General features: G+C 39.1%; 2 protein-coding genes across 2 annotated transcripts in view; one reads left to right on the forward strand and one right to left on the reverse strand.

Moving 5' to 3' along the window:
* Positions 1–1,731: 1,731 nt before the first annotated feature.
* Positions 1,732–15,265, reverse strand: NUDT21 (nudix hydrolase 21). Its single transcript, XM_055412728.2, has 7 exons — positions 15,008–15,265; positions 11,042–11,242; positions 9,845–9,908; positions 5,606–5,695; positions 4,037–4,112; positions 3,247–3,361; positions 1,732–2,005 (listed from the first exon to the last, which is right to left on the reverse strand). Exons 1-7 carry the CDS (start codon positions 15,121–15,123, stop codon positions 1,984–1,986), a joined length of 684 nt encoding a protein of 227 aa, XP_055268703.1. The 5' UTR covers positions 15,124–15,265; the 3' UTR covers positions 1,732–1,983.
* A 198-nt stretch (positions 15,266–15,463) lies between these two features.
* OGFOD1 (2-oxoglutarate and iron dependent oxygenase domain containing 1) overlaps positions 15,464–25,962 on the forward strand; it is a 29,265-nt gene continuing 18,766 nt past the window's right edge. The window contains exons 1-4 of the mRNA XM_055412731.2: positions 15,464–15,679; positions 19,088–19,233; positions 22,600–22,646; positions 25,212–25,312. Of these exons, the coding sequence (XP_055268706.2) occupies positions 15,526–15,679; positions 19,088–19,233; positions 22,600–22,646; positions 25,212–25,312 (448 nt within the window). The 5' untranslated portion in view covers positions 15,464–15,525. The remainder of the gene's footprint in view (positions 15,680–19,087; positions 19,234–22,599; positions 22,647–25,211; positions 25,313–25,962) is intronic.

Raw genomic sequence — 25,962 nt, forward strand, 5'->3', positions numbered from 1 at the left:
ATAACAAGTTCAAAAACAAGTCTTAAGATGTGTTTGTATTATGAACTTTAACTCAAAATCAGATCTATTACAGGTTAGTAACTCCAGCTTACTATTTTTCTCACGTAAGCCCCAAGGTATGGATGATTCAAGCACTTATATTATTGGAAGTAATGATCAAGAAAGGATTTCTAGGTCAAAGCTTGAGTTACAAAACAACATGAGTGGCCTTGAATTGGATGACGTTTCAGCTCTAACACTCCTTACTGACAACACTTCAAATCACACCACAAAAAAGTCTTCCTCTCTTCACTTTCCCCAAAGGTCATGAGCTAAGACACCTGAAAGTGGTCACCGTAGCTTTTCAACTGGAGGCCAGAAACAATTATGGACGGTAGGCTGGAGATCGAGCCATGTCCATCTCTGCCTTCCCCAATCTTGTAGGATGCATCCATGAGCTCAACAGTAAAATTATAGTTAGTTAGAGACACGTGAATGTGAAGCAGAACAGCAGAACTGTTACACTTGAAGGAGGGGGACTATCCATAGAAACGGGCTCGTTCAAAGGAGATCCCTGGTCATTTTTGGTCCTGGAGACACGTGCTCACCTTTAGTAGGCACAGTTATAGCCACTATTAGATTCACAACCATGTGACGGTTTCTTAGGACCTCACCTAAATAAAGCTGAATGTTTAAAATTGCTCAGTTGCTCTTGGTCTGATTTTCTCAAGCCTAAATAGGAAGAATATATGATGTATGTTTCACGTCACCCAATATTTAGGAGAATAGCTCTGTCATCAGTACCATAAAAATGTACTCCTAACCAAAAGTTCATTTCTATCTATGAAAAACATAACTAGCAATCTATTTAAGTAGCTGCATCTTATAAGACTTCCTTTACAATCAACCATTTGTAATAAGGCATACACAATGTACTATTAAGCAATCACAAGGCCAGTTCTTTTGCCTTAAGAATTTTTTTTTATTCCCTCAAATTTGATGCTAATTTAACTGTGCTTTTAAGATTCTTAAATTTGGTATTTTTCTCTTAGGCTGACAAAATCTAATTCTGATTATTCCAAAATATTTTTGATTCATCTCACTGGCTATAACTCCACATTAACTGAAATAACAAACTTTATAATCCAAGAGTTCAAAACCTAACAGACCCAATTTTAGAAACTTCCTTCACAGATCACCATTTCACCACAGCCATAAAAATAACTAAGACACATAATTTCATAAGAGCACAGATAATGAATATTTCCATTATGGGCTGGGAGGGGGGGTGTTTAATTGAGCCCTGGACCTCTTTTTATACCAATTCCCATGACTTTCCCCAACCTAGTCAATTTTAACAGTTTCCTGTATGGTTACCGTCTGTTGCATGCAAAATAAGGTCTAGCTACGCTGGTATAAAATGTACTCATCAGTAATACACTTGGAGTTCTGCTGTGATATAACTCATAAAGAGTGTAAAACTGATACAGCAGTTGCACCTTGGATGCAATCAAGCTAATGTAATTCCCCAAAGTAACAGACGATCCTCATCACAAAAATCTACAACATGGTCTTGGGAGTATACCCCCAAGAATGGTATCAGAGCGAAGAGTCCCACAGGCTTGACTGACCTTAATTTGCCATTATATCTTAACATTCACCTGCCTAGTTGGGGAAAAGGAATCCTCGCCTGTAAGAATTTTACAAGTTTAATGTGAAATTAAAAAACAAAATAACAACAAAAAAACCAAATAGAAGTCCACTTTCTTTAATGTTGTACAAAAAATATGTGCAGGACCAAAAGTAAACGAAACAATATCACATTTGTTTACAGCACAATCTAGCTTTTCATATTAACTTTACTATTCAGACAATAGAAAGTAGGTGGTAATTTCAGGACTGGGAAAGAGATAACACCAAAAAAACTTCAGGGATGTTTATTCTACACTGTGTATAGCTGTGCTCACAGAGACGGCTTCTCTTATTTCTCTGCTGTGCAGCAACTCAGTTGTATATAAAATTGAACCTGAATTTTAAAAAGAACAATATCGTTATTAAAAACAATTTTACATTTTTTCTACCTTAGTTAAATTTAAACTCTTCCCTGATATTTTGGGCATTTTCTACATAGACACCCTTTTCTTCCACTTGTCACATCTTACATTCAATGCTTCTGAATACTTACAATTTAAAAAAATTCTAACAGTCTAAGTTTGATTATCCACTTTCCTTGAGGGAAGCAAACATTTTTATACCTCACTGTATTCTGACCACCCAGTACAATTACTGTTACCTGACAGTGTTTAAATAAATGAATAACATGACACTTTTTTCATATCCCATGCTTTAATGTGTAACCCATCAACAGACCAAAACAGAGGAACAAAAGATGAAGTCTGACTTCTGTGCCAGAACAGAAAGACCAATTTCACACTAAACATGCTTTCACAGAAGGCCAAGATCACAACTGAAATTGTTTTTAAAGTAACATTTGTTAAGCATTTACCAGGTGCCTGGCATTATTCTAAGCACTTTATTATGTGCTATTTCACCTAGTCCTCATAAATCTATGAAGCTGGGTCTACCATCCCCCTTTACAGGTGAAGAAATAGGTATAATAATTTGTCAGAGACCACACTGCCCGGATGCAATGATGGTGGAATTCAAATCTACACACTTGACTGCAGAATCCATATTATTAACCACTATGTTATTCTGTGAGTCCTATCTGTTACTGACAAGGACCTCAACCAGTACAAGTCAACTTAAAAAACAAAACAACACACATTTCTCATCACTCCATCTGCCTCAAAGAAAAAAAAATTAAACTCCATGTAAAAATTCAGGACTTAATCCTACATGCCCCAACTTGGACCTGAATAGATTTCCCAATGAGTAATGAGAATACTCATTACAACAAGAGAGTCAATTCTCCACAGTTTTATATATGTAACTTCCATCATATTTATTATACATTTTTGACTACAATTTTACTATCTCTTCTTTGAATGAAGATTTCAAACTTACCTGTAGAAAATACCAGATTTGGAGAAGAACAGAAGCACAAACAACAGCATGTCATGCTGCAACTTAAGGTCTGGGGACATAGTCATCTTTGGCTTAATCTACACAAGACCTAGGGATCCATCTACTGTCTTAGTTTCCTTGAAGACCAAAATTTATGAACTATCCCTCCTCAAGTGGCTTGAATTATTTTAAATCTGGCAGCTTAGATGAAGAAAACACAAAAAGCCCAACTTTCCATACCTGCTCAAAAGCTGGGGGAGACTAGAAATGATGGGTCCATATCCAGGTGCATTGTCATACAGTTCAAATAGTGGTGCAGCTACCAGCTTGTAATTTTTAGGGACTGCAAACAAGGCTAAAACAAAAACAGTGTTCACTGGCTAAAATAAAAACAGTATTCATTTTCTATACTTCCTTATATAATCACTGCTTCTACTTCACTAGTAATCACCAATTTTACATTTGAGAAACTTCTGAGGAAAAAATAATTCTCATTAACACATTTTGGTTGTGTCTTTTAAGCAAAGGTCAGTCACAGCTTTGAAATGGACTCTAAAGAAATCCATGCTGCTAGCAACCAAGAGCACCTTATGAGTGCTGGCTCTGGGAGAAAGGGGAGGAGACCCTTGACCTTCTAATTTATTTCGAATTCCATTTTAAAAGTATAAAAAACCAGAGTAATTAGTTGTTAATGTGCACACAGAGCTAAAGACTCTATTATAAAAAAATCAATTCACCTGTCTCCTAAAATTTTATCACAATGTGAAATTAATACCAGCAGCTAAACAGTTATTAAAAATACTATAATCTGATATTTTTGGCTCTAGTCATTTAGTCTTCCCCCGTAACATAATTGGCTTATCCAAGAAAAACTAGGTAATTCTGGATAAAAATGGTATGTGTTTTTAGTTTTACAATAAATCCCCAAATTCAAATAACTTGAGGAAAAACACAAATAGAGTTAGAGGTATCCTTGAAATTACACTACAGAAGTTTTTAGATGACTGCCCTCAAAAACAAAGTAACTTACCTTTCTCTTGAAGCTGAACCAGAAACAACTTCTTATGTTCTTTAGGTTTTGTAATATGTGCAGGAATATATGGATACTAAAATAACAAGAGAATAATTTGTAGTTGCCAAGACATCCCTGACACCTCCCATGCCTCCACTGACCGACTTCTCCCATTTCAGACTTGAAGCTCAAGTATCAGGCCTGAAGACCAACTTCTTTATAACCCCAAAAGAATTTTAACATGTACACCATGGCTTCATCTATTTCTTACATGTTTATCCCCTAATACAGTGTAAACTCCCTGAAGAAGAATCCTTTCTAGTTTTCCCTTTACCTAACAGATCTGGTACCTAACAGATGAACTAATAAATACATGCTTTAATAAATATAAAATATCAAGCAGTAAATGATTCAGTCACAGAAACAATTATAGGTTGACAAGTTTAAACACAATGAAGTCTGACATAAATATTTATAATAAAAGTTGCCTTTTAAAAACATATTATTACAAAGTTAAATTTGCTAGAATCCTGATGCAAACTATGTTCACTAAATAAAAAGTTTAAATACAATGAGGTGCTCGACAGGAAATTTCTCCCCACAATCACCACACCCCCCACATGGGACAATGCTGCAGGAACACTGGATGAGCAGTCTCTGTCAGCTGAACAAAGTCAAACTGTGTGAAAATGGAGAAAATATTCTGAAGAATGTAAAGGAAGAGAATTACAGAGGGAAGGTTGCTACCTGAGAAAGAAGAATTTTACACAGAGAATTCTAAAAGTCTAAGATCTTTTTCTTTTCCTGTGCACACATAATGAAACCTCTCCTACATCTCCCCATAATATATTCAGAGAAGCCTACTTTCCTTTTTGAAGTATTTGAGGGCAGGGGAATTTAAAAAGTGCTAAAAACAGGCATAATGGGAAGGAGGATAAAAACAGAGGCTGCCAAAAGGAGGTATCAGCACCCAATTTCTGTAAGAAACTTGTGCAAAGAGACTAAGTAAGTATCCTTCCCATAATGATACAGTTAAGCAATGATGCCAGGATTCAACTGAGTCTATCCAAATCTTACCTAACTGGAAAAGCCTATTTCCCACTCTGCCATCCCAGTGGGACCGAAACAGTCCTCCGACTACAGTAATTCCATACCAGAACAATCCCTAGGGTATAATGAATCAAGACACCTAGCTACCCCAGGCTTTGGAGGTACCTTATATGATCATGAAAACCATGCACACTGGCATCAGAGAGATCCAGTGAGGAGAGCGTGCTTCAAAACAACAAAAGTGTGGATAGCAGGGATGGAGCAGTCAAAAGGAATAGGATTGCTGAAGTATGACCATGAGCTAATTGGTGGGGGTGAGTGACAGCTAATGGGATTTGTTCACTTTTACTACGTTACTTCTGTATATATTTGAAATTTTCCTTTAAAAGAAAAAAGGCTTGGTTTTTATTTTTTAATGTAAATTAACGAGAGAAAAGAGGAACTTTCAAGTCAAATTCTATTACGAACTTTTTAAATGGCTAGAATTAAATCAGTTTCCTATTTCCCTAAATGTCTAGCAACTATAACAACACTGACCTGAGGAGGCTCAAAATTTGGTCTCCACCAGTTGCCAATGCAGTCATCGATGACCCAGTCTTGCAGGACTCCATCCTGACGACCCAGTATCTGTCAAAAAGAAATGATAGAGCCGGTAAACTAAATATACATACCAATGAATATCCTTCTTCAGTGAAGAAAGTATTTTTCACAACACTCCTAATAGAGATGAATAGCTAATATGCCCCCCATACAAATTTCCTTTCTACAATTTATCTGTGTCATCCTGCCCAAGATATAAACTATTAGTTCAAAACTGGCAAGCTAGCATCAACATAATGATGGGGGACCAACCCATCTGTTCTATGCCTTGGCACTGAAAACCAAAGATTAATTACCTGTATCAGCCAACGGCATACAACAGTTTCTAGAATCAACTATAGCTTTTGTAAATCACCCACCTAACCAAGCTATAGAAATAAGTACGCAAAATTCAGTTTTCAATTCCATAAATCTGTATATCATAAGATTAAATTTAACTTAATCAGAGCTATGCTCTACACATTTTAATTAGCCAAAAATGGTTTTACAAAGTTCATGATGAGAAAAAGCAGTTAACTGTCCCACTTTTCCATTTCCACTGGCTACAACTTTGAACTTAGTCGTTTCCCCCCCTGATATTTGCCTCCATTTTTAAAAGCATTCTTATTTTTAAATAAACTGTTTATCTCAGTTTTAGGTTTACAGAAAAGTTGAAGCCTAGAACTAGGGAAGCCCTAGAACTCCAGCTGTGAATCAGAGCTGAGAACATCTACAAATTGAAGAGCCTTCCCAAATATCCCACAGCCAGTTTTCCCTATTAACGTGTTACATTAAGATAGAGTATGTGTCACAACCAAGGAACCAACACCGATAACCTTATTATTAACTGAAGTCCATATTTTCATCAGATAACCTTCATTTTTACCTAATGTCTTTTTTTCAGTTCCAGAATCCCACCCAGGATATTACATTATATTTGCATTTCTCCTCAGGCTTCTCTAAGACTGACAGTTTCTCAAACTTTCCTTATTTTTGATAACCTTCACAGTTTCGAGGAGTAGGAGTTAGGTATTCTGTATTATAGAATGTCCCTCTATTAGACTGAGATTTCAGATTTCAGGGAATTGGGGAAGGAAAATCACAGAGGTAAAGTTTCATTCTCATCACATCATTGCAAGGGGGTACATTCCATTAACATGATTTATCACTGATATTAACTTTGATCACCTAGCTGAGGTAGTATTTGTCAAGTTCTCTACTATACTTTTTAATAGTTAATTTTTTAACATTCTTTTACAACCATTCTTGATTGCTTTTCATTTTTAAAAACCTTTAAAAAAAATTTAACACCCTCTACTGGAACAAGAATTTAGATCTTGAAACCATATTCCCCACTCATACTTTCTCTTCTACCATGCTCCCATTGTCAGTATTTAAATCAATATTCAGTATTTAATATGACTTGGTGAATCAGCAGAGCATTTATTAAACTATAATTACACATCCCTACTTGAACAACTGTCCTTTCCTTCAGAGATAATACTCATTTCAGTCACTATCACTAATTCATTCCCCACATTCTCCACAAGAGCTTAAATTTCTTCTCAATTATTCTATCAAATATTATTCTATTTTCCTAAGAGACATTTTTCTATCATCCTGCTTCAATCTGTAGTTGCTCTCAACCCTGATTCACAGCTGGAGTTCTAGGGTTTCCCTTGTTCTCTCTCCTATGTTATTAGATCCTCTCTATATTCTTAACCCTGTCCCTTCTTTCTTTGTTCATTCTTTCATTTTGGCGGTGAATATCCTCCACTAGCTTCCTAAAAAAGGTACAAAAGACATCACCTTTATAGAAACTCTGCCGGGCTGGAAATAAATTTACCTGCACACTTGACTCATAGGTTTGATTAGATAAAAATGTCTCAGATGGGAACTATGTACTTTCAGATTTATGAAGGTATGCTCCATGATGACTTAGCTTCTGGTATTGTTTCTGGGAGGCTGATGCCATTTCTGACTTTTATGTTTTTGTATTTAACCCAGGGCTACCCATTCCTTCTCCCCAACTTTGGAAACTTTCAGGATTTTTCTCTTTACCCTTTTTCGAGAGAGAAGGCCAGTAGGTCTTTGCAATCTGAAAACTGATGACTAGGTTTGGGAAACTTTCTTGAATTATTGCTTTGCTAATTCCTTTTCCTCTGTTTTATTTATCCAGGTTAGCTTTTTTTAATTGAATTACAGTCGCTTAACAATGTTTAGTGTACAACAACATGATTCAGTTATACATATAAATGTATATATGCAGCCTTTTTCAGATTCTTTTCCATCGTAGGTTATTACAAGATACTGCATATGGCTTTCTGTGCTATACAGGAGGTCCTTGTTTCTACAGTTTATACTGATTCTTTTCTCTTACCTATGTTCTTTTTGTTCTACTTTCTGGTAGATTTCAACTCAATTTTTTAACTCACTACTCAATTTTTAATTCTGCCTTTAAAAAAAAATTACCCTTGAGTCCTTTTTTGTTGGCTATATAGTCTTTTCTAATGGCACACCATTCTACAGATACAATGTCTCCTTTTATCACATCAATAATATTAATTATAATTCTGCTGATAACTGAATTTTCTGTTTCTGCTAAGTTCCCTTTGCTTCTTTTGCTCTTTCCTGTTTAGAAGTTTTCCCCAAAAGCCTTGTGATACTGGTTACCTGCTCGCAATTAATGGTAAAATAAGCTGCTTAACTGACAACTCTGTGTACATGAGTGACAAGGCTACCCCTAGTTCTTTGGGGAGATTCCCAAATATTATCTATCATAAAAGTATTTTTTGGAACTCTCCATTTTCTCCAAGAAAAAAAAAAAAACCCTCTAATCTTCAGCCTGGGGTATGTAAAACTAGCTGTTAACACTATCAGCCTAGTAGAGTCTCACTATTCAGGATGTAACTTCACTTATTCTCCCCACCTCCTTTAACTTTTTCATTGCTTAGTGTTTTCCAATTCAATCTCTACCAAGAATTAATCAGCAGCCAGTCTTTGCCTAAATGTAAAGTAGGGAAGACGATCTAGGTATATCAATAATCCTATGCAGACTGCCAGTCAATTCAGCTTTCAGTCCATGCACACCCCCTCTTTCACAGGCACCCCCAATTCCTAAGCTTTTCTGATGTTCTAGAGTGCTGGGTCCTTGACTGCCCTACTGGGAGGCTGAGGTTTTGGCTAAGTCAATTATGATTTACTCATCTGCCTTCTACCTTCAAACACTTTTTCCTTGTTACTGTCTCATTTTACACACCATTAACCTAATGGACTTTTATCTTTCTAAAACCCCTTTAATGTTTTTTGGTGGAGTTATACGAAAAAGCTGAGGTAAGCAGATAAGTTCAATCTACCGTATATAAATTAAAGTTCAAACAGCACCGTATTTAAGAGTAACAAGGCATTTCAGAAATACTAAAAAGATAAGTCAAAGTCGAAGAAATACAGGTTTTAGTTTTGTCTCCTTTCTGTATGTGCCAAGGATTTTGCACAGAATATGTATTAGTTTTGTAACTAAGGGGGGTTGCATGCTAAGAAAGAAAACTATTTATTAATGAAACAGCCTACAATCTCAAAAACCTCCAGCATCTATATACATCTGGCCCCAAGTCTTTAGAGACAGACATTAGAATAGCTTCTAAAAGGTAGCACAACCTGGGCAAAGCCTAAAAGATATGTGCAAAAATGAAAATAGGTATGTAACAGGAATCATTCTCCTGTCAAAATTCCGACACCTACTCTGGAATGAAACCCCCTGCATCAAACCCCCAGCCTCACACACACTAGCTGCAGAACATCAAGGAAGCGACTTGCACTCTCTGTGCCCTAATTTATCAGTAAACAGGAATAACAGCACCCACTTCCTGATGCTGTTATGATGTTTAAACCAATTACTGCGTGTAAAGCACTTAGAACACTGCTTAGCAGTCAATACTCAGTAAATGTTCTTTTATTAACCATTATTGCTACATCAACTATCTCAATGGAAAATAATGCTATGACAAAGTATAAGTTCAACTTACAGAAAATAAACATTGTACTAACACTCTAAGATTTATGCTTTATTTACAGAAAACTAAATATTTAAAATAAACTCATCCTTTTCAAGGCATAAAAACATCTGACTATGCATTAAGTTGACGGTATTTAGATAAGCATTAATAAAATCATCAAAGTGGTTAAACAGAAAAATACCTCTGTCATTAAGCGTTTTAGTCCTTCAACTTCATCTTCTCCTGGATTAAGCTCACCACCAGGTCTGTATAAAGGTTAAAATTTCAGCTTTCAACTTGTATTAACAATTTTGGTTAACAGGAAAAACACAATAATTACTATTTCTATCATGTCGCTTCGTAACACATTTCAGTGTCACATAAGGCAATTAAAGCAAACAAACATCAAATGGAGGGGGAAGAATGTGCCAGAAAACTGAATTCATGTTCATTCACAAGATTCACAATACACAAACCCTAGTCTTAAACAAAATATGCTCCACAACATAAACATTACACAGTTGCTGGAAACTAGTACACCCCACGGAGAAGGCAATGGCAAGCCACTCCAGTACTCTTGCCTAGAAAATCCCATGGACGGAGGAGCCTGGTAGGCTGCAGTCCATGGGATCGCTACGAGTCAGACATGACTGAGTGACTTCACTTTCACTTTTCACTTTCACACATTGGAGAAGGAAATGGCAACCCACTCCAGTGTTCTTGCCTGGAGAATCCCAGGGACGGGGGAGCCTGGTGGGCTGCCGTCTATGGGGTCACATAGAGTCGGACACAACTGAAGTGACTTAGCAGCAGCACTACACCCCAATTTTTTCTCTCTGGAAGTTATCTAGTGATAAAGGAGTCTAGAAATGACGAGAGAGCACTGGACCCACACTCCCTAGGATCTGAAGAATTAGGCATTTTTTAAGAATTCCAAACTACGTATTTGAGAACACTCTTTTTGGTACAATCTAGTCAAACAGTTGTGGACTAAACATACTGAGAGATTTATAAACTTAAATGAGCAAACAATCATCTATAAAAATGTAAAACATTTTAAGGACAGGAAACACTGTTGATCCTAAGCAAGAAATAATATCAATTGTTCTCAGTAATGCTACAAAGACATCTAGAAATTGAACTTGGACTCGATTTGTTTCATAGAGCTTCTCTCAAGCTCAGTCATTAGCATCAACAATACACAGAAACATGCAGATTTCTAGTTAGACAATAAATGAACACTGCAATGGAGGGAAAAAAAATGCTTTTGAGTTTCTCTTCCAAAAGACTCCAGTAACAGCCATGTTTGTTCAGACAAATGACTAAAAGCTAAAGCTGTATTTTAAAGCTGCATAAAACAGCCATCTTATTAAAAACTGTTAGTTCCAATGACACTTACAATTTGAAGAACGTTGTTCCCAGCTGTAGTAGTAACACATGGGGTAGCCGGTGCTCATGGACAATCAAAACCCCTTCTACAGTCCTCCTCATGCCAATTTTATCAAATTCCTCCCTCATGCGCTGAAATCTGGCTGCAACAGAGCTGTCCTTTTCATAGAGGGGCTCTTTTGTACCAAAAGTGTAATTGGTAAGAGGGTACCTGTGATCCAAAGACAGACATCTTAGAACTGTAGACCATAAATTACTCGTACAGACACCAAACACATAAAAGAAACTTTGGTAAAAAGTGTATATATATTGCACTTAGAGACAAAGAATTTGAACAAAGTTAAACAACTAGTGAGTAAGACAGCAGAGATTAGAATCTAGCTCTCTGGACTCTAAAACCAGAGCTTTCATTAGCTCAAGCTGCTACTTCCTACTTGAACTCTCAAGTATAGATGACAATATCCTTGAAGCTCTTAAATGCATAGTGGAGTGGCTATCTGAATAACTGGCAATCCTCTGGTTTTAGACACTAACACTGTCAACCTGACTAATGTGCCCTTGGGCTCCTCTATCAATCTAATCATAAATTCTATTAATTATGGGTGCTAATGGCTGATGTCTTTTTCTACAAACTGAGCCACCACTTTCCATCATCTCCCCAGTTATTTTCTATTTGTCCCAGTCAACTATCATCAGAGTTTTCTGGTACCTTTCTTCTTCAGACGAACTTTTCCTTCCCTTCTAAGATGTTGAGCCTTCTGCATTTCTTCTATTCAGTATCTTTATTCTTCCTTTCTCTTCATTTGAATCTTTTGCTGACTAGATGTAATATAAACATTCTCTACTTCTTTATCAAGAATTCAAAATATAACATATTGAAAAGTTTTCTTCTTGCCTAGTAAATATTTTTTCCTTAGAAATTGTTTAAAAACTCGTATTTCATCACAGGTACCACCTTGTAACCCTATGATCATAAGACTTACAGAAAGCAACCTTTGATTATAAACCTTTGGGTAAGAATGCTTTGGCCACACTTGCCTGTCCCCAACATATCTTGTCTACCAAACACCTTGTGTTAGAAGTCAACAACTACATAATTAATCCACTAAGCTATTCTTAGAAGGGGAACAAATCAAGGTTGCCAAAATGTTAAAAAAAAAAAAAAGAAGAAGAAGAAAATTTTAGTCCCAGAAGTCAAATTCCAGGCATAAGTGAAGCAGCGCTAACATAACTAAAATAAACTATTTCCAAGGTGCTCTAAAGTTTTTAGGACCTTCCCCAGCAGACTCAATGCTAAATCTAACATCTTCATCACGAATAGCAGCAACCCCACATAGCAGTTTGTGCCCTGCAATTAAAAAAAAAAAAAAAACTTTGTATATATTAACATTCAGTTCTCACCACCTGAATTAGAATTAAAGACAGCTCTAATACATCTCTATTGCAAAGCCAGCTCTCACAAAAAGAGATGCCATTAAGATGAAATGTAAGACTGTTCAGCTGTGAAGTCAGAGCCAGCTCAGACACATCTGTAGTACTCCTATCCTACTGTGAGCTGTGTAAAGCAGAGACTACACCTGACTTCCTCACCACTGTCTACCCAGCATTAATCCCAGTGTCCGCTACAAACTAAGCATCCATGCAATACTTCCTCATAAAATATACTGGAGAAGAGAGAACTTATTTTCAATTTAGGCCATTACTCAACCAGGTGAAATGAATTCACAACACAATTCTTTCTGAATACTGTGATTATATAGGAGAGGGAAAGTACTGCAAATCCATTAACTCATAACTTTAACGGAGCAAAAATTGAAACATTTTCACCAAGTTAGTTTGACACAACGGCTTGATGCAAAACGATCAAATAATCAAGGTAAAGCAAGGTAAAACTGTGAGCATTAACAATAATAACCAATGAAAGTAATACAGAAGCTGTGCTTTCACATTTAAAAAAAAAACATTTAGCCTTTTCCATTTGATGGGAATACTATGAGGATTTTTCTAAAGAAGTGATATGAAATTAAAATGCTATTATGTTAGTGTAACAGCAAGAGATATTAACTTGTATGTATATGCTCAGTCGCTCAGTCATATCCAACTCTTTGCGACCCCACGGACCACAGCCCAACAGGCTCCTCTGTCCACGGGATTTTCAAGGCAAGAATACTGGAGGGATTGCCATTTCCTCCTCCAGGTGATCTTCCTGACCGAGGGATCAAATCGGTGTCTCCTGTTCTGCACTGGCTGGTGGATTCTCTACCGCTAGTGCCACCTGGGAAGCCCAGTAACATACACAGTATCTACTACTTGTATGAAGTGAAGTCGCTTTGTCGTGTCTGACTCTTTGCGGCCCCATGGACTGTAGCCTGCCAGGCTCCTCTGTCGATGGCATTCTCCAGGCAAGAATAATGGAGTAGTTGGCCATATCCTTCTCCAGGGGATCCTCCCAACCCAGGGATCGAAACTGGTGTTCCCGCACTGCGGGTGGACTTAACCGTCTAAGCCACTAAGGAATTCCTATTACTTGTATACATTTACTAGTTCCAGATTTCATACTCACTGGAAAAGACTCTGATGCTGGGAAAGGTTGGGGGCGGGAGAAGGGGACGACGGAGAATGAGATGGCTGGATGGCATCACCGACTCCGTGGACAAGAGTTTGAGTGAACTCCGGGAGTTGGTGATGGACAGGGAGGCCTGGCGTGCTGTGATTCATGGGGTCGCGGAGAGTCGGACACGACTGAGCGACTGAACTGAACTGAACATTTTTATTACCTAAATTTCCATCACCTGTTCTGTCAAATAAAACAAAATCATCTTTTCAATTCAAATCCCTTTTGAGCAAATTTCATTTATTTGAAGATAAAGTAGAGAAACACCTAATGTGCCCTACCAAAACACCAGTTATCAGTAAATCCTTGCATCCTTTAAATACTGACCAACATAAGAGACGTCTAGGCTCCTCTGGATAATTCTCCTCCGTTAGCTCGGCACCATGGTGCCTCTCAAATTCTCAGATTTCAATTCCCTGCCACAGATTACTTTTGAGAGTGGCTTCGAAATGCAATGGCTTTACGTGCTTAAACAATAAGATGTTAAAAGTAAAATGCAGCCAACAATGGGTTCTCTGGAGCTACATTTTGGTCCTCTCCAAGGACTGAAAGGACTTCCCAGATGTCTCAGAGGTAAAGAATCCGCCTGCCAGGCAAGAGACGCGGGTTCGATCCCTGGTTAGGGAAGATCCTCTGGAGAAGGGAATGGCAACCCACTCTAGGATTCTGGCGCGGAAAATCAAATGGACAGAGGAGCCTGGAAGTCTGCAGTCCCTGGGACGCCGAAGAGTCAGACACGGCTTAGAGCCTGAACTTCCACCTCCAAGGTCTGAGAGCCCGTCTACAATGAAAGCCCCAGCCCCCTCCCAAGCTGGGGCCTCATGGCTGCTCGGATGCTGTCGCTGCGGCGGCGAAGACATGCAACGGAACATGGGAGAAGTCAGACAGCCCTAAGCAGATGAACAAACTGTATTCAGGAGTCGAAACTCAATAAAGCAACAGAGGAAAAAACTAAGCCTGCGCGTTATAGCTAGATCTTAAAAGCTTACCATTAAAGCAAAGCCTGAACGGCAAAAACGATACTACGTTATACCACTCACACCAAATAAAAACTCACAAAATGCCATACACGCGCCGGTAAAGGATAAACACCACGGTTTGCGGCTGGTTATCTCCACAGACGTGGGGAAAGAATAAGTAGAATAAGTTCAAAGCGTTGTCCTACAATGACTGCAGGGGCATGGACACAAGCCATCTTTCCAGGAAAGAGAAAACCCTCTCAAGAAGGGCTCTAGCCTGTGGGGCTGGAGGGTGAGGAAGGGGAGGCCGCCGAGGGCGCGCCAGAAGCCTAGAGTCTTTAGGGGCGCTCACGACCAAGGGGGATGCAGACAAAAAAGCGCGCGAGGGCAAGGCCGCACTTACAGGTTGATGGTGCGCTCCAGGGTGAGGGGCTTGGTCTGCTGGATGTACTTGTTGCCGAACTGGGTGACTCCCCGGGGCCAGCCGGTCTGCGAGCGATTGGGCGGCACCACGGACATGCTGACGAGCTCGGGCACTAGCAGCGAGCGGAAAATGGGAAGCAGGGAGACTTTCCCTGTGTGAGCAGCAGTTATGCGCGTCCCACTCAGCAGCAGACGGCGGCCATTAACAAGAGAACGCCGAAGGAAGCGTACGCACGCCGGAAGTGCACCCGGAGCCTCTGGCGGCAAGAAGTAGAAAGGCGGTTTCCTATTCCCAACGATCCAATCACTGCTGGGATGACTCCAGTATCTGGAGCTCCTATTGGTAAATCAGGTACTGGTCCCGCCTTCCTTTACCTCGGTGTTTCCTATTGGATAGCAGCAGGGAAACACGGGAAAGGAGGCATTCTGGGAATTATAGTCTCCTTAGGAAAAGGGCTGCTACTTCAGCGTGGCCTGGGTCTTGTAGCTAGCGAAGAGATGAACGGAAAGCGGCCTGCTGAGCCCGGTTCCGACCGGGCGGGGAAAAAAGTAAAAAAGGAGCTGATGGCGAAGTTTTCGGATGCTGTCACAGAGGAAACTTTGAAAAAGCAAGTGGCTGAGGCCTGGAGTCGCAGGACGCCATTCCGCCACGGTGAGCGGGCGCTGTGAAGAGGGGGGCGCAGCGCCGGGTTGGGGGCCTCTGAAAAAGTCCTGGCAGTCGAGCAACAAGGCTGCAGTACAAGAGGCTCATGGAGACAGCGTGACTTTGGCCACCTCCGACTATCCTGCCTGGACTGCTGTCCCTTTTTAATCCAAGTTCATTTGGCTTTAGAAACCCAGTAGAGACAGAAATGTAGGCCAGGAAGTTTCAGGAAGTAGAGGGCATGCAAGTTGGTGAAAATTCTGGAATTAGAGATTAGCGAGTTATCATCTTCTTCACTCTTTGTGCGTCCTTGGGCAATGGGTTCAGCTGCTTACTGTGTAAACTAAGTTCAGTTCAGTCGCTCAGTCGTGTCAGACTCTTTGCGACCCCATGGACTGCAGCGTGCCAGGCTTCCCTGTCCGTCACCAACTCCTGGAGCTTACTCAAACTCATGTCCATCGAGTTGGTGATGCCCTCCAACCATCTCATTCTTGGTCGCCCACTTCTTCTCCCACCTTCAGTCTTTGCCAGCATCAGGGTCTTTTCAAATGAGTCAGTTCTTCATATCAGGTGGCGAAAGTATTGGAGTTTCAGCTTCAGCATCAGTCCTTCCAATGAATATTCAGGACTGATTTCCCTTAGGATGGACTGGTTGGATCTCCTTCCAGTCCAAGGGGCTCTCAAGAGTCTTCTTCAACACCACAATTCAGAATCATCAATTCTTTGGCGCTCAGATTTCTTTATAGTCCAACTCTCACATCCATACATGACTACTGGAAAAACCATAGCTTTGGCTAGACGGACCTTTGTTGGCAAAGTAATGTCTCTGCTTTTTAATATGCTGTCTAGGTTGGTCATAACTTTCTTCCAAGGAACAAGCTTCTTTTAATTTCATGGCTGCAGTCACCGTCTGCAGTGATTTTGGAGCCTCAGAAAATAAAGTCTCTCACTGTTTCCATTGTTTCTCCATCTATTTGCCATGAAGTCATGGGACCGGATGCCATGATCTTAGTTTTCTGACTGTTGAGTTTTAAGCCAACTTTTTCACTCTCCTCTTTCACTTTCATCAAAATGTTCTTTAGTTCTTCTTCACTTTCTGCCATAAGGGTGGTGTCATCTGCGTATCTGAGATTATTGATATTTCTCCTGGCAGTCTTGATTCCAGCTTGTGCTTCATCCAGCCCGGCATTTGCCATGGCGTACTCTGCATATAAGTTAAATAAGCAGGGTGACAATATACAGCCTTTACGTACTCCTTTCCCAATTTGGAACCAGTCTGTTGTTCCATGTCCAGTTCTAACTGTTGTTTCTTGCCCTGCATACAGATTTCTCAGGAGACAGGGAAGGTGTTCTGGTATTCCCATCTCTTTAAGAATTTTCCACAGTTTGTTGTGATTCACACAGTCAAAGGCTTTGGCATAGTCAATAAAGCAGAAATAGATGTTTTTCTGGAACTTTCTTGCTTTCTTAATGATCCAACAGATGTTGGCAATTTGATCTCTGGTTCCTCTGCCTTTTCTAAATCCAGCTTGAACATCTGGAAATTCACGGTTCACATACTGTTGAAGCCTGGCTTGGAGAATTTTGAGCATGACTTTACTAGCGTGTGAGATGAGTGCAATTGTGTATAGTTTGAGTATTCTTTGGCATTGCCTTTCTTTGGGCTTGGAATGAAAATTGACCTTTTCCAGTCCTGTGACTACTGCTGAGTTTTCCAAATTTGCTGGCATATTGAATGCAGCACTTTCACAGCATCATCTTTCAGGATTTCAAATAGCTCAATTGGAATTCTATCACCTCCACTAGCTTTGTTCATAGTGATGTTTCCTGAGGCCCACTTGACTTCACATTCCAGGATGTCTGGCTCTAGGTGAGTGATTACACCATCGTGATTATCTGGGTCGTGAAGATCTTTTCTGTATGTGTATTCTTGCCACCTCTTCTTAATGTCTTCTGCTTCTGTTAGGTCTGTACCATTTCTGTTCTTATGGTGCCCATCTTTGCATGAAATGTTCCCTTGGTATCTCTAATTTTCTTGAAGAGATCTCTCTAGTCTTTCCCATTCTGATGTTTTCCTCTATTTGTTTGCATTGATCACTGATAAGGCTTTTTTATCCTTGCTTTTCTTTGGAACTGCATTCAAATGGGTCTATCTTTCCTTTTCTCCTTTGCCTTTGACGTTTTTTCTCAGCTATTTGTAAGGCCTCCTCGGACAACCATTTTGCCTTTTAAACATAGTATTTCTTTGGGAAAGATGAGAGTGATTAATGAGCTAATGCCTCCGTATATCAATGCATATTTTTCTGAGGAAGGACCGGTAAGCATTTGGACACCTAGTCAAGTGGCTTTTGAGGGTTTTTCCTCTGAAGGTGATGCTTGTTTGTCCTGTGATAGCGTAGCCAGAGCATTTGTTGAGAGCTGCCTTATAGTAGGCACCTGGGCTTACTCAGTTTTGCTGGCCTGTAGTTCAGCAGCATGACACAGGGAAGTAAACATGGTTTGAACAAAGGAAGGAATCTGCCTCAAATGATTTCATCCTCAGCTTCAAATATCAACTTGTAAGATAAGGACTCTGCTTAATGCATCGTACTTTCGCTTCTAAAGTTTGCCGGGTTTTTTGTTTCATTGGTTAAGTGCTTTAAGGAGATGAGTCTTGGGTGTTCCGGATGCACATATAAAGCAGTGGCTTCATGTTTAAGCTCTCTACACCAGGGATTTTGTAGTTTCCTTCTGTGTGGGATAGAGATAGTGATGGGGTCTACCTTAAAACTGTTGAAAAGACTAAACAAGATAACACCTGTAAACTTTACACTATGAAGCCCTACTGTGCCTGGCACCTGGTGCATGGTGGCGGCAGTGAGTTTTATTAGAGGGGTACATAATTTCTCCCACCAGCCTCAGTGGGTAAAACGTTGAGATAAAACTAAAGGAGTTAGAGGAGGTTATTCCTGACCCAATTAAAAAAATATATATATATATATATTTTATGACTTCCTCTAGCAGTGCCTTAGGGAAAGAAAACGGATTGAAAAAAAATTGCCAACGTGTATTGCTATTCTTTTTTTAATTTGCTACTTTCATTTGAAGTTAAGAGGGAAATGAATTGCGACTAAAATGCATTCAGCTGAGTAAGTAATCAGTGAACTACAAAACTCTCCAAAAGAGCAGGAGTCTTAATTTAGTGACATCACCTATACTCATCTTAAGGCCTAACGTTGTTAAGCACAATACCTTTGAAAAGTAGTATTGAGTGGGAAGAGAAAAGAAAAAGAACTTATAGTTCTTCCCCCAAATCTTTGACTTTGGGTACTGTTTCTGAAAATTCATCACCATCCCTTTTGTATTCTCTCTGCTATGCTATTCATGAGTCAAAAATACAAGAAGGAAAAGTCACAGATAACACTTTCTTCCCAACAGAAGCCATTGTCATGGACATGGACCCCTTTCTTCACTGCGTGATCCCAAACTTCATCCAAAGCCAAAACTTCTTGGAAGGACTTCAGAAGGAACTTTTGAACTTGGACTTCCATGAAAAGTATAATGATTTATATAAGTTCCAGCAGGTATTTATGCCCCTTTCACATTAGCTTTTCCACTTCAGAAAGTTGTTGTCTATAAAAATCATTCAGTACCTTATCGACTTGAGGTTTTAGTTTGGGTTTGCCACTGGGGGTCCTGGTCTGGTCTTGACGTTGTTAAAAACATTCATTTATTTAACGTAACCTGAGTGTTCACTATGTGTTAGGTGTTAATAATTATTATGGGGGAGTCTTTGGCAGTGCCTGACCTGAAAGCCTTTAAAATTTAAAATTATAGAGGTGGTAGTGATGGTGAAAGATAGTCAAGAAGTACAGTAAGCTGATGAATTCATTTTGGGGAGTGATATAATAAAGAGAATAGTACATCGGAAGATGGTGTGTTAGTTGCTCAGTCGTGTCCAACTCTTTTGTGACCCCATGGACTGTAGCCTGCCAGGCTCCTCTGTCCATGCGATTTCCCAGGCAAGAATACTGGAGTAGCCATTTCCTTCTCCAGGAGATCTTCCTGACTCTGGGAATAAACCCGGGTCTCCTGCATTGCAGGCAGATTCTTTACTGTCTGAGTCACTAACCAATTAAATTTTTGAGTTCGTGTCTTTTGTTTAGGTGGATTTATGTATTGCCATATGTCTTCTAGAGAGTTAGATCTAGTCTTTTTAAATTGGTGGACAATTTTATTTGACAGAAGACTATCTCAAAATCAAGGCTTGTTTTCCTGTAACAACCAGGCCCATGCTAGGTTTAAAAATATATAGGTCATTGGTTTCCCCAGTTTGGGGGCATATTTTTTATTGTGGGGTGTACATCACTCTTGGAGATTTTTATAAAACCTTAAAGACAGCCCTTAAAATCACAAAAAAGTGAGGATGAAGAACTATCTTGTTTTCTTTCCATTTTCCCTTTTATTTCTTCTCTTCTAAGGTAAAAGTAACAAATTGCTCTGTCTTGCATTTAGTCTTCTGCAATTGAGCTGGTTGTGTCCCCCAGTCTGTCTATCTTTGGGCCTTTTATATGTATGATTTAATCTAGTTAAATACACAAATGATGCTCTCTTCTTAATTCTGAAATCTAATGAAAAATAGCTTTTATCCATAGTGAAGTTGTATAAGTTAATAAAAATCATAGTCATCTATCTTTGTAATTATATCAGCTTTGATAACAGTAGGTCTCTTTTGTTGATTTAGGGCTGTATGCATATCCGATTACTGAAATTGAGAAGCCAAACTGGTTTTTACTTAATGCAATTCGGTAGATGGAAAATACTTCTGTGAAGTCCATAAGAGGCAAAATAGTAAAAACAGCCCTAAGGTAATGAGGGAAAAAGTAGAAGCCATTACTTTAGATCCCAACAGTGCTTAATGGAACTTCTGTGAATCATTTTTCACTGTTCTCTCTGTGGGACTTCTTCACCCAAAGACAGTAAATATAAACCTGCTTTCCATCTCCTGTCCCATCAAACTTCACTTATAGCCCTTTTTCTTTGCTTGTACTATGAATTGACTTTATAATTGGGTCTATAACAACTTCCAGTTCTCCTAACCAAGTTAGTCATTAGGAGTAGCCTGATTTTTTTTTTTTGTTCTTCACTTTACGTTCAGGATACTTTACGTTCATGCTCATTTTCCTTCTGCCTCACTGGCAAGTCCTTCTTAGTTCCCTTTGGCAGGTCTTCCTTTGGTACCTGGCTTCTTAATGACAGAGTACTCTAGGACTTCGCCCTTGGAGACTCCAGGGAGTCTCATGGCTTTGCCTCCACTTTTGGATATCTGTTAAGTGTTTCACACTTTCAAAAACTAAACTCCTTGTCTTCTCGCCCTAAATCTGCTCCATCTACAATTTCCCCCATCTCAGTTCATGAGAGTTAATCTTTCCAGTGACCCAGGCCAGAAACCTTGAGGTTATCCTTCATTCCTCGCTCACACCTCTTCTCCAGTCTATTGGAAAATTCTGTTGGATCTACTGTCAGAATATATTCAGAAAAACACACTTTTCACTTCCACTGCTAACAGCTGTCACCTGACCCAAGCCTTTTCTCTCACCAGGATTATCCTGTTGGTGGGTTAATTACTCTCCTTGCTTCTACCCTTGGCCCGCCTACAGCCATTGTTTTTGTAATGGACCCAAGAAAATTGAAATCATTTGCTCAGATAAAAATTTGCACTCAGATTTCAAAGCAGCATTATTTATAATAGCCAAAAAGTAGAAACACCCAGTGTCCATCAACTGATGATGAATGGATGGATCAAAGTGGTATGTCTATACAATGGAATATTATTCAGCCAGAAAAAGGAATGAAGTACCAAATACTGCTGCAACATGGGTAAACTCTGACAACAAGCTCAGTGAAAGGAGCTAGACAAAGAAGGCCACATATAGTGTGATTCCATTTATGGATAATAACCAGCAAAACGTAGAGAGTTCATTAGTGGTTGCCAGGAGCTGGGGGGTTCGGTGGGGAATGACTGCCTAATAGGAAAAGGGTTTCTTTTTGGTGTGATGAAAATATTCTAGAATTAGATTGTGGGAGTAGGAAATGGCAACCCCCTTCAGTTTTCTTGCCTGAAGAATTCCATGGACAGAGGAGCCTGGCAGGCTACAGTCCATGGGGTCGCAAAGAGTCAAACACAACTGAGTATGCATGCATGATAGTTGCACATGTGAAAATACTGAAAGTCCCCTGAGTTACACTCTTGGAGATGTTAAAATAGTAAATTTTATGTAAGTGAATTTCATCTCAGTTCTAAAGAGTTTTGCTCAAAATCTCCTTAAGGTTCTCATTTCTCTGAGCAAAAACCAGAGTGGTTGTATGTCTCCCATTACATCTTTGGCCCCACCTCCTGCTGCTTCGTTCCAACTCGCTAAGCCACATCCTATGATTTCTTCAACAGGCCAGGCATTCTTTCCACTCAGGACATTGAATCTTTGCTGAGATCTTCCCTGAGTACACCTCCCAACTTCCTTCAAGCCTCTGCTGTACATTCATAAGTCTAACCTGGCCACCAAATTTATAATTGCAAGCCTTTCTCTGCTCTTAGCACTCCTGATCCCTCGTACTCTGCTTTATTTTCCCTTGATATTTCTCACCTTTTTTATTCTAATAATCAACTTTTAGTGTTTATTGTCTTTCCCCCACAAGAATATATAAACTCCACTGGAATACCTTTGTAAGTATTTGTTGAGTGAATAAGGCACAGAGAGGCTAAACAACGTGCCCAAGTCACAGAGCTGCCAAATGGAGGGGCCATGTGTCAACCCCAGGTAATTTGGCTTCAGAGTCCAGGCTCTTAATGACAGTGCTGGAATGCCAGCATGCTCCCTCCCTAAACTGCTCTGCTCTGTGTGTCTGATTTATGAAGGAAATCCTTTTTTTTTTTTTTTTTCGTGGTCAAGTCTGATGATCTGAAGAAGAGGAGAGAGCCCCACATCTGTGCTTTAAGGTAAAGGAGTACTTATACTTGTTGGGTGCCTACTATGTGCCAGGCAAAGGAGTCAGTGCTTTGATTGTTACATCATGCCATCTTTATTGGCATTATTGTCCCCTTTTGTAGAGGAGGAAACAGAAAGTAAGTAATTTCTCCAAAGTTATCTAGGGGAAAATGGAGCTGAGATACAGATCCTTGTCTGTCTGACTCCATGGCCAAAGTTTTCAGTGATAAAATGACTGTTAGTAACCAGGAAAGCAAATAACACTGGCGGTACCATCTTTCACATTGTCAGGTTGACATATATTTCAAACAAAAGCTCCAGTGTTGACAGAAGTGTAGATATACAATGCTACAATTTTTCTTAGAAGATGGTTTTGGAAAATGTATCAAAGCCCTTAAAATTCTGCTTTCTTTTTGTAGTATAATTCCACATATAACAATTTGTCCTATGAAAATAAGGATGTGCTCAAAGATTCCATACAAGATTGTTTATTATAATAGTGAATAATTATGTACAAATTAAATGGCCACCCATCCAGAGTTATACAAATAACGGTACAGAACAAAGTGGAAAACTATACCATTAAATGAGAAAGCTCCAGGAGTTGCTGATGGACGGGGAAGCCTGGTGTGCTGCAGTCCATGGGGTCTCAAGGAGTCAGACACAACTGAGTGACTGAACTGAAGTAATACCATTAAATACTCAACACATGAGTATGGTAGTTGTTTCATCAATTCCAAGACACTTTTTTTTTTACATTTTAATCTTTCTGAAACTCAGTATCTCACACAATTACTGTTTTGTCCCAGTTTAATTTGCAGTGTTTTTTGAAGTGATTTATAAAATGTGATACCTATTGCTGGCAAAGGTATAGGCTTATAAAGAGAAAAGAAGTTAAAAATATAAAGAGAAAAGAAGTTACAAATGGCACACATGGTGTGATCTCATTTGAAAAAAAGATGTTTATTTGTATACCTATGTGTATACAGAGAAAAAGACTTGTAGGAATGGTATGCTTAAATCTGGCTAATAGGACTATAGGTTTTTTAAAATTCATTTTTACTTATAGGATTTTTCCCCTAGTTTTGCTACAGTGGACACATGTTACTTCATAAAAGCTGTTTATTTTTTGTCTATACAAGTTATTTTTCTCTCATTCTGTCCCCCCCGCCCCATGATATTTCCATAAATAGTGGCAGTCTGCACAGATTATTTCTTCTAAAACCTGAAGTATTTGTTAACTGTACTCTTAACAGTGCACAGTTATTTAGACCTTTTTTCCCCCATGACCATGCTTTTAGGGCATCGTCTCATTAGTTCACACCACGCCTCTGATAAGCATTTCTTTCCTCTGGGATTGAGTGACATTCTATACCCAAACGGTAACAGCCAGATGGTGTGAGAGATGGACTTCCTTGTCTTTACAGAAAGGTGACCTTTTTATTTCCCCGTTAGGCTCTGTGATTTCTCTCATGAATACTGTTAACAAGAATGATGGCAGAAAATAGCCCTTTAATTGTGAGACCTTCGTGGGATGACCAGAGGAAGAGCTTTTATGGAGTAAATTTGTGGCAGTTGATGTTACCAGTAAAAGAGGGATGGAAGACTTTGATAATATCAGTTGCATAAATGTTTAAGACTCAAGACTTTGACCACCCACTTTACCTGAAGCCTGGTTTACAGTTTGCTTTGCTGGTCTATTCTAATTTGCAACTCTGCCTGTAAAAGTTACTTGGCACTTACGGTTGGACTAACAAGTACAATATATTCTGGAACGTAGTATACAGTATAAAAAGATATTTGGTAATAAAATTTCAAGGGATCAACCTGGAGACAGCACAATTGCATTTTATGGGGATTTCAGTTATGTACATATGGATTAAGATGATTGAAACAGTATTGTCTCTTCATGTGCAAAATTTGAACTATCATAAACCCTTTAAAAATATTTTTTAAAATATTTTCCCCAATTTTATGGAGATAAAATTGACATAAAAATGTTGATCCATCAAAGTTAACCTAATTTCAGAGTTGAGTGAGTCTTAAGTTGTGTTAGAGTTCTATACAGAGCCACTTTAGCTGTAAATGAAAATGTTCAACCATCTTTTCTTTGGTATCATCTTAGTATCAGAACTTCTATGAAAAAAGTTTATTGATTATTACACAATTAGCATAGTAGTCACCATTACTGCAGTTTAAAGTTTTTAATCCTCCACAGTGCTACCCACCCAAATGTTCATTAAGCAATACAGCTAGCATTAGTGCTGAAAAGCATGTCTAGAAGTCAGTAACTTTGGACTGGAACATTGGTATTCTGCTATCAAAGGCCAGACCACTATCATGATAGGGCAGTACTATAAATTTAAGAGGAAGAAAATAAGTTGAAACAGTAGAAGAAAGGTTTGCATTTATTTCTCTGGAAATACTAGTCTTAAACTTGGCAAGTTTAAAGTGAAGAACATTCTCAAGAACGGCTCTTCAATTAACCAAAACCTGCAGGAAAAAATAGTTATGGCATAGATTGAAATGGAGCCCCCGTCATGGTATAACAAGTTATCTTTTGTTTACATTGCTAGGAAAATTCTGTTTGAACATTTCCGGGCTTGGATTTCAGACATTTCCAAGATTGACCTGGAGTCAACCATTGACATGTCCTGTGCTAAATACGAATTCTCAGGTAAGAGAGAGAAAACCTTGTTGTCGCTGAGATTTAAAGGCTTTAACTAAACGATTATGGGAAGACAGTGTCAGTGTTGCAAAATCCTAGACTATGTATCCCTTCATAGTGTTAGAATCTTCTTAGTGAGGATGATCTGACCCAGCTCAGACAGAGAAATGTCCATCTGGGAAGGTATAAGGCAGGTTCTCTTTGGGAGTGTAATGAGAGCTATGACTGTGTTGTAACCAAGCAAGTTTAACGTTCCCACTTCACACAAAGCCAAACTTTCTTTCTTTCTTTCTTTTTGGTTGTGCTGGGTCTTTATTGCTGTGCCTGGGCTTTCTCTAGTTGCTGTAAGTGGGGGCTACTGTTTAGTTTTGATGTGTGGACTTCTTATTTTGGTGGCTTCTCTTGTTGCAGTACACAGGCCCTAGAGCATAAGGGCTTAGTTGCTCAGTGGCATGTGGGATCTTCCCGGACCAGGGATTGAACCCATGTCCCCTGCATTGGCAGGTAGATTCTTCACCACTGGACACCAGGGAAGTCCCATTAAGCCAAACTCTTGACAGTAGTCTTTGCAGGAAAATAAGAACACCAAGCAAGGAGAATGGGCAGTTCACACTCAAAAAAAAAAAAAAAAAATCTGAACTTCCCTCTAGCTTTCAGGG

Source organism: Moschus berezovskii, chromosome 22 (genome assembly GCF_049115385.1).
Source record: "Moschus berezovskii isolate FMDL1 chromosome 22, NW_MosBer_1.0, whole genome shotgun sequence".
NCBI classification, from domain to species: domain Eukaryota; kingdom Metazoa; phylum Chordata; class Mammalia; order Artiodactyla; family Moschidae; genus Moschus; species Moschus berezovskii.

What these genes read in the sequence shown, in the direction of transcription:
- NUDT21 (XM_055412728.2), bottom strand. Translation starts at nt 15,123, where the DNA reads ATGTCCGTGGTGCCGCCCAATCGCTCGCAGACCGGCTGGCCCCGGGGA. An exon ending in GGAACAACGTTCTTCAAATT is followed by an intron (nt 9,909 to 11,041) that starts GTAAGTGTCATT and finishes ACCTTTATACAG; the next exon opens with ACCTGGTGGTGAGCTTAATC. An exon ending in TAAAACGCTTAATGACAGAG is followed by an intron (nt 5,696 to 9,844) that starts GTATTTTTCTGT and finishes TCTTTTTGACAG; the next exon opens with ATACTGGGTCGTCAGGATGG.